Source organism: Saccostrea cucullata, unplaced genomic scaffold, assembly GCF_032062105.1.
Source record: "Saccostrea cucullata isolate Sc308-1 unplaced genomic scaffold, CSIRO_AGI_Scuc_v1 ctg3744, whole genome shotgun sequence".
NCBI classification, from domain to species: Eukaryota; Metazoa; Mollusca; class Bivalvia; order Ostreida; family Ostreidae; genus Saccostrea; species Saccostrea cuccullata.
The window spans coordinates 149,846-158,653 of record NW_026921571.1 but is presented as its reverse complement, the minus strand read 5'-3'; the positions used below and the strand labels follow the sequence as shown (position 1 = coordinate 158,653).

The 8,808-nt window shown below is 37.9% G+C and overlaps 2 protein-coding genes across 2 annotated transcripts; one reads left to right on the top strand and one right to left on the bottom strand.

The window, feature by feature from the left end:
* Positions 1-465: 465 nt before the first annotated feature.
* Positions 466-2,803, top strand: LOC134260377 (uncharacterized). The gene is made up of 7 exons (XM_062742948.1): positions 466-573; positions 696-783; positions 886-942; positions 1,043-1,221; positions 1,316-1,588; positions 1,750-1,890; positions 1,986-2,803. The coding sequence occupies exons 1-7, from the start codon at positions 486-488 to the stop codon at positions 2,801-2,803; spliced, it is 1,644 nt and encodes a 547-aa protein (XP_062598932.1). The 5' UTR covers positions 466-485.
* Positions 2,804-6,868: 4,065 nt separating this feature from the next.
* Positions 6,869-8,377, bottom strand: LOC134260376 (uncharacterized). The gene has a single exon (XM_062742946.1). It carries the CDS (start codon positions 8,375-8,377, stop codon positions 6,869-6,871), a length of 1,509 nt encoding a protein of 502 aa, XP_062598930.1.
* Positions 8,378-8,808: the final 431 nt, after the last annotated feature.

Below are 8,808 nucleotides of genomic sequence, written 5' to 3'. Positions count from 1 at the left end.
TTGGATGCAGCGAAGAAAATCATCACGCACGGTTTGAAACTAAAAGGAAGACGTATTGTAGAATTTAACATACTCATTGAAGGTCTTGCGAACTGTAATAAATGTTTTTGTGGTCCTTTATTTCTTTCCCCCCAAACAGTAAAAGCAGAAATGAAAGTGGGACTTTCCGGGTATTTATATGTGCAATGCACCTACTGCGGAAATGTAAACAAAGTACCCTATGGGAAAAAACAGAAGAAAGTAAAAGGCAAAAGAGGAATGCCCAGCTTCTGCGTGAATACCAAACTCGGTTTGTTTATAAAATTAAACAAAATAAGGCAAGTCTCTTGAGATATATAAAACTTCTATGTAGATAGATGGATTTCTAAAAATTTATGAATTTGTTTTTGCTAGCAATGATTGATTCAGTTGGTGGTCCACAGAGGATGAACAATTTTCTTGCCACACTCAATCTGCCAACAATTAATAATAAAAACCTTAAAGTAATGGAGCGCAGAGCTGGTGAGATGATTGAGAAATTTGCAGATGAAAATATGAGGAATGAAAGTCAGAAAGCATTCAGAGAGGAAATGAGGTATGTATACCTGTATGTAATATTATTTCGTACTCGTATGAAAGCGTACTTTGAATTTTGTATTCCTAATATTAATTTTTTTGTTGACTTTTTTAGAATTCATAATGTTTGGTTAATTTCTGAGAAGTTGCAGCACAGGAGATGAGTTCAAATGCAGATTCCTATGATAAAGAACTTGGTGTCGCAATAATTGAAGATGAATTTGAAGGGTAAATATTTGAAGTTTGAGCCTGTTATATTTGATTAAAAAATAAAGAATGTTTCCTAAGATTCAATTTATTTTTAAAATCAATATCTTGTGTTATTTTTAGAGATCCATCACTCATTGAAAAATGCAATTTTGGAGCATTTGATTTACTGGCGGAGAGGTAAATAAATCAATATTTGTGTATTATTGTGTACTATTTTAGCTAATAGTCACATACATCGAGAACCTGTGTGATATGTCAGTTGTCACCCTGCTTTCAGTAATAGTTCATCCCCTCAACTTCCTGCCAAACCAATGCCAGTAGTGAAAAAAGTTGATGTTGACAGAACTGTATCCACGAAAACAAAAAAGAAAATTATATTCCCTTCAAAGACTCGATCAGGAATGACAGTAGCAGCTGATCATGCTTGGCAAAAGAGAAGTTATGACAGCTTAACAGGTATTTTGTTGAAACTGTTCCAGCATTTTCACAATTAATTATAATGCTTATTTAGATATGGGCTGTAACAAAATCATGTATTTATTTGTAACAGGACATACTTACCTGATAAGTAAAAGGAACAAAGTATTAAAGACAGTTATCAAGCATCGATCATGTGCAACATGCAAATGGTGGAAAAGAAATAGGCCAGGTCAGAGAATGAGGTCTCACAGATGTGTTTGGAACCACCGAGGCAGTGCTAAGATGATGGAGAGTGAGGCTGGACTGCTTGCACTGAAAGAAATGACCAGTCAAGGTACACCAGTTGAGATTATTGAAGGTGATGGGGATAACACTCTTATCGCCCGTCTAAAGAGTCAGTGTGGTCTGTCAGTTGTGAAAAGACTTGACAAAAATCATTGTGTAAAAAATATTATAAAAACTTTTTATGAACTTCGCAATTCGAAAGTGGTCAAAATTTCCAATCAGGTCATACAGCATTTGGCAAAGTGTTTGTGTATTGTTATGAATTTTTTTTTGTTTTAGAAATAGGACTTTCTGTAAATGATGAAGATATAGAAAGTATCCCTGAGCCTGTACCAAAACCCAGCTTTTGCTCTTCCACAAAATTGAAGCACTGCCCTTCACCAAATGTTGTCATTTTAGATCTGGAAACCACTGGCCTGAGTAAATATTTTTTTTTAAATATTTATTTTAAATACTCTCTATGCAATCAAATAAGATTGGACTACCATTAAAATTTGCATCCATATTTTTTTCAGTTCAGCATGGCATTATGCCCCACATCACCCAGATTGCTGCTGTAAATAGGAATACAAAGGAGCAGTTCTCCAGATATGTGGCTCCAGACCTGCCCATTACACCAATGGCGGAAAAGGTCACTAACATAACCTGGAGTGGTGGAGTTCTATGTTACCATGGTGAGCCAGTTGATTTTGTGAGAATAAAGTCGGCACTGGAGGATTTCTTGGAGTGGTTAGAGAAATTCCCCAGCATACTAATGGTGGCACACAATGGCCGAACATTTGATTTTCGAGTATTATGCAAAGCATTTCATAGATGTGGTTTACAAGAGAGATTTTGCTCTAAAGTTGCAGCATGTTGTGACTCACTTACTCTTTTCAGACAAAAGTACCCAAAACTTGATAAGTATAAGCAAGAGTTTCTGGCACAGTATTTTTGTGGTCATGCTTACAATGCCCATAATGCTCTTGATGATGTTGCAATGCTAGATGAAATTATTGAAGCTGGACTTGTCTCTGTTTCAGACTTTATAAAACATTCGTATGATACAGAATGCCAATTTATTCAAGAAGAATTTAATTTCTGTAAATCAAAAAATGTTGCTTCGCTTCGTCCTCTTATTGGTGAAAAAATAATGAAGTCATGCACGGTAGAAAATATTGCTGGATCTGGACTGAATCTGGGACACTTGAGACTGATATTCAAGAGAAGTGGTGAAGATGGACTGGTTAATGTGTTTTCCATGAAAAATAGCTTAGGGAAACCAAGAGTCACATCAGATAAAAAAGTGTTAGGAGAATGTATTCCAAAACTATGTGCATATTTTAGCAAATGATATGTTATTATGTGTAAAATTGTATAATCAACGTCAGATGTCCATTCAAGCAATACAAACTGGGAACAGAGCAAACATTTATATATTTATATTTGAGACAGATATTTCTATGGTTTATTAGCTTGAAATTTGAGTGAAATACATTTAGTGTTATGAAAATGTATAGATTAAACACAAAGTTGAAAAATATTTTTTGCATTGCATGTATTTATATATAAATGATAAAATACAACAGGTATTTAATTTGACTTTTATTGTTTTTAATACATTTCTGTCATTTTATGAATTTTATGCATCTGATTTTGCAAATTTTGAAAACATCCAGAGTTATCTGTCCTTATGAGTTATCGCCCTTGATGACCTAGTTTTTGTATCCCCCATGGGGTGATCATCAATACTCAATAAAAATATCATATGCTTTCCATGTATCAATTTTTATTGAATTATGGATCGGATACCTTAATTATAATACAATTTTTCTGTGAAATAGATTTCTTTAACACACGAAGAAATGCCATCCCCTGTTCAGACTGACATTAAGGCATTTGATTTTTTAGGCGGGGCGGGGGGGGGGGGGGGGTTGCAAATATCTAAAATTAAAATATTTTTTGGAAGACAAACATCTCTGCCGAATTCAATTTTGTCAAACATTTTCAAAGTGTCAAAGTTTTTGTCAAAGTCTTTCAAAGTGTCAAAATTTTCGCAAAAGTTTTTAGCTCACTTGAGCTGAAAGCTCAAGTGAGCTTTTCTGATCACCCGGTGTCCGTCGTCCGTCCGTCCGCCCGTCTGTAAACTTTTCACATTTTCAACTTCTTCTCAAGAACCACTGGGCCAATTTTTACCAAACTTGGTACAAAGCATCCTTGGGTAAAGGGGAATTAAAATTGTTAAAATCAAGGGCCAAGACCCCTTCCAAGGGGAGATAATCAAGAAAATAGGGTGGGGTCATTAAAAAATCTTCTTCTCAAGAACCACTGGGACAGAAAAGCTGAAGTTTATGTGGAAGCATCCTGGGGAAGTGTAGATATTAAATTGTTAAAATCATGACCCCCGGGGGTAGGGCGGGGCCACAATAGGGAATCCAAGTTTTACATAATATATATATAACAAATCTTTAAAAATGTTCTTCTCAAGAACCACTGGACCAGAAAAGCTGAAACTTATGTGGAAGCATACTTGGGTAGTGTAGATATTAAATTGTAAAAATCATGACCCCCAGGGGTAGGGCGGGGCCACAATAGGGAATCCAAGTTTTACCTAGAAATATATAGAATAAATCTTTAAAAATCTTCTTCTCAAGAACCACTGGTCCAGGAAAGCTGAAACTTATGTGGGAGCATCCTTGGGTAGTGTAGATATTAATTTTTTAAAATCATGACCCCCAGGGGTAGGGCGGGGCCACAATAGGGAATCCAAGTTTTACATAGAAATATACAGAACAAATCTTTTATTAATTTTCTTTTCAAGAACCACTGGGCCAGGAAAGCTGAAACTTAAGTGGAAGCATCCTTGGGTAGTGTTGATATTAAACTCTTAAAATCATGACCCCCAGGGGTAAGGCGGGGCCACAATAGGGAATCCAAGTTTTATATAGAAATATATAGAACCAATCTTTAAAAATCTTCTTCTCAAGAACCACTGGGCCAGGAAAGCTGAAACTTATGTGGAAGCATGACCTTGGGTTGTGTAGATATTAAATTGTTAAAATCATGACCCCCGGGGGTAGGGCGGGGCCACAATAGGGAATCCAAGTTTTACATAAAATATATAGAACAAATCTTTTAAAAACTTCTTTTCAAGAACCACTAGGCCAGGAAAGCTGAAACTTATGTGGGAGCATCCTTTGGTAGTGTAGATGTTAAATTGCTAAAATCATGACCCCCGGGGGTAGGGCAGGGCCACAATAGGGAATCCAAGTTTTACATAAAATATATAGAACAAATCTTTAAAAATCTTCTTCTCAAGAACCACTTGGCCAGGAAAGCTGAAACTTATGTGGGAGCATCCTTTGGTAGTTTAGATATAAAATTGTAAAAATCATGACCCCCGGGGGTAGGGCAGGGCCACAATAGGGAATCGAAGTTTTACATAGAGATTTATTGAACAAATCTTTTAAAATCTTCTTTTCAAGAACCACTAGGCCAGGAAAGCTGAAACTTATGTGGAAGCATCCTTGAGTAGTGTTGATATTAAATTGTTAAAATCATAACCTTCGGGCTTAGGGCGGGGCCACAATGGGGAATCAAAGTTTTACATAGAAATATATATAGAACAAATCTTTAAAAAAGATCTGCATCACCCAAGTTACTCAGGTGAGCGATGTGGCCCATGGGCCTCTTGTTTAAAGTTTCGAAGTTTTCGCCAAAGTTCTTCAAAGTATCAGAATTTTCGATAAAGTTTTTCAAAGTATCAAACTTTTCGATAATATTTTTCAAATCATCTCAAGATTTCGATAAAGTTTTTAGGTCACCTGAGTAAACTCAGGTGACATATTGCTATCCGTTTTCGTCCGTCGTCGTGCGTCGTGTGTCGTGTGTTAACATTTGAACATTTTCAGCTTCTTCTCTGCAACCACTGAACCAATTTCAACCAAATTTGGCACAAAGCATCTACGGGTAAAGGGGAACAAAAATTGTGAATTCCATGATCCCTGCCCCCCTGGGGGATGAGAGGTGGGGCCAAAACCACTAAAATTAATGCAATCTTTAAAAATCTTCTTCTTTACTCCTGGACATCAAGCAGTCAAACTATTTGCATGGTTGTAATCAGCATTGAGTCCTCTACCAAAATTGTGAAATTCATGGCCCTGGGGTCAGGGGTTCTAGTGCTAGGGCGGGGCTAAATAAGTATATAGTGAAAATGCATTATTTCTTTGAAAATCTTCTTCTCTGCTCCTGGGTATTAAATAAACCAACTAAGTACATAGTTATGATGAGCAAGAGTGCCTCTACCAGATTTGTGAATTTTTTGGCCCCAGGGTCAGGGGTTCTGGTGTTAAGGTGGGGCTCTATTGATTATATAGTAAAAATACATGATTTCTTTTAAAATCTTCTTCTCGGCCCCTGGGTATTAAATAAACCAAGTAAGTAAATAGTTATGATGAGCAAGAGTGCCTCTACCAAAATTGTGAATTTTATGGCCCCAGGGTCAAGGGTTCTGGTGTTGGGGGGGGGGGGCTCATTGAATTACATGAATTCTTTGAAAATCTTCTTCTCTGCTTATGCCGTTAAACAAACTGAAGTTCTGCTTGACAAAGTTGTTTATTGCTCCTCCAGTGAGGGTAAAAACTGTAAAATTACAATCAAAGAGTTACAAAGAGAAAATAGTTAATATTACATAATAATCCAATCCATAATTCACGCAATGTCAAATATACAAAAATTGAGAAAAGGAAGGTTTTTAGGCTTAAACAATAAATGACAGGTAAATATTCTATAGATTCATAATTACTGTTTTGTCTCAACAGAATAAAATGTGATTAAATTGTGAAATATGCTGATAACAAGACATAATTGACAGAACTCGAAAGTAAACCATGTTTAACATTATGCCAAATTGACGTATAGACAAAAAACTTGCAGCAATAAACTGACTTAAGAAGATATGACAATAAATTGCAAGGTTAAAAATTGACAATCTGAAGATTATTAAAGCTTCCTACAATGCTTATACAAATACTTACTTCATAGTGCGTCAAAATACACCAAACGTGAATTGTGCAAATAATTCTCGAGCACATGTAAACAACGGAAGAACTATAATAAAATTCAAACCAATCCAGAAAAACAATTCCGCATTCACCACACTCCCCTTCCAATTTTCACAAAAATTGCCATTTATCTAAATAAAGACTTACACATAATTCAAAGGCATTTGCTTTTGTATCCAAAAAATACATTTGGTTTATGTTGTAAACACAAAAATACAAATGTTGTAACAAGGATTATAGTTCACTTGTCTACTGTGTTACAAATAAATGTATCTTTACCTCAAAATAAAAGCTTTGGAAATTTCTGAACACATATTGGCATACAAAAATGCACAATAGGCCGCACAACAAATACATCACTCACAATCAAGTAAATGAATCAGTTCTGTGATTGGTCTCACATATGAAGTACGAATGTCGTCACGAACAATGGTGACCTTGACCTTTCGAATGAAATCGTCCTTGCTCGGGAATACTTCGTCGATGACACCAACCGGCCACATGTTTCGATGAGAACTGTCGTCCTTGACTAGCACCACATCACCGACCTTGAAAGTTGTCCCTGGCAACTGCCATTTCCTGCGAGTCTGCAGACAGTGGATGTACTCAAGCCGCCATCTATGCCAGAAGTCATCCGCCAGTTTTTGAACCAACTTCCACTGACTTCTCATAGCATCTTTATCTCCAAATCCTGTAACGTTCATGGGTGTAGAGAAGTTATGTCCTTTCTGTGTAAGGATCATGGACGGAGAGAGAACAGATGGAGCTTCCGGATCACTGGAAATGGGTAACAAAGGGCGAGTATTCATGATAGCACTCACCTCACTCATGAAGGTATTTAGAACATCAAAGTTTAAGTCCTTCGGTCTGTTCTCCAACAGCAAAGCATCCAGTATACGACGACAGGAACCTATCAGGCGTTCCCAGGCACCTCCAAAATGATGAGCATAGGGCGGGTTGAAAACCCAGGTAGATCCACACTTTGTCAGATAGTCATGGACTGTCCCACTTTCATCAAAAGTTGCACTTATCCCTAGCTCCTTCATTGCCCAAATAAAGTTCGTACCCCTATCCGAACGAAACTGGCGTACAGGGCCACGAATCGCCATGAATCGTCTCAGGGCATTGATGAAAGCTTCACTACTCATATCTCCAACCAATTCCATGTGTACTGCTCTTGACACTAGGCAGGTGAAAAGAATGGCCCAATACTTGGATGTAGTTCTAACACCTCTGGTAGTTTTCTTTATAACGACTGGCCATGGTCCAAAGGTGTCTATCCCTACGAAACTAAATGGAGGCCCAGGCTCAACTCTCTCTAGGGGAAGGTCAGCCATTTTTGTCCATCCTAGATTCCCACGCAATTTCTTGCACAAAACGCATGACCTAATCAGAGAATTTACAAGTCTGCGGAATCCAACAACCCAGAAACCTGCACTTCTGATGGCTCCTTCCGTCATGTGCCTCCCCTGATGATGAACTTCTTCATGATAGTGACGTACTAACAATGTAGCAACATGGTTGTCCTTGGGAATAATAATAGGTTGTGTAGTTACGTCAGAAATCTTCATATGTTTGACTCGACCGCCCACACGCAGGATGCCATTTTGGTCTAACACTGGGTTAAGGGGAATCAAAGAGCTGTTCCGTGGTGGGTGTTTTCCTCCTTTGATTGCAAGGATCTCCGATGAATATCTGTCATATTGGGTCTGCTTAATAATAAAATGTTCAGCATCTTCTTTTAGGGCGACTGTATTTGGTTTGTCAGATTTGGTTCTACTCAAAAGTCCTTTGAGGCGCGCAATAGCACGAACCAAACTTGCCCATGTAGAAAATTTTTCAAAGCGTTCACACCATGTAGACATACTTCTGGGTTGAGAAGAATCTGATCCCTTGGAAATGACTGCAGTCTTTGAACAAGTCACCTGTTTACGAACTTCCTAATCAAGGTCATAGGTTGGAGGTTGATCTGCACATTGTTCGCTATTTCTCAGGAAATCAGGTCCTAAAAGCCAACTGCTCGAAGGGAGTTCTCTGGTGCTGCAACCACGAGTTGCAACATCGGCTGGGTTCTGTTCAGACATCACGTATCTCCAGCATTCTGGGCCACAGAATGACCGTATTCTGCTCACCCTATTTGATACATACACGTGAAATCTCTTAGCGTCATTGGAGATGTATCCCAAGACGACTTGGCTATCTGTGTAGAAGGTAAAGGCATCTTTGGAAACTTGCAGTTGTTCTCTGATAATCTCTGCCATCTCAACAGCCAGAACCGAGGCGCATAGTTCAAGCC

Bases quoted from the DNA above. Each gene is read 5' to 3' on its own strand.
- LOC134260377 (XM_062742948.1), top strand. From the start codon at position 486: ATGGAGCGCAGAGCTGGTGAGATGATTGAGAAATTTGCAGATGAAAAT. The intron at 574-695 runs GGTATGTATACC...TGGTTAATTTCT, and splicing joins AGCATTCAGAGAGGAAATGA to GAGAAGTTGCAGCACAGGAG. The intron at 1,891-1,985 runs GTAAATATTTTT...TATTTTTTTCAG, and splicing joins TCTGGAAACCACTGGCCTGA to TTCAGCATGGCATTATGCCC.
- LOC134260376 (XM_062742946.1), bottom strand. From the start codon at position 8,377: ATGTCTACATGGTGTGAACGCTTTGAAAAATTTTCTACATGGGCAAGT.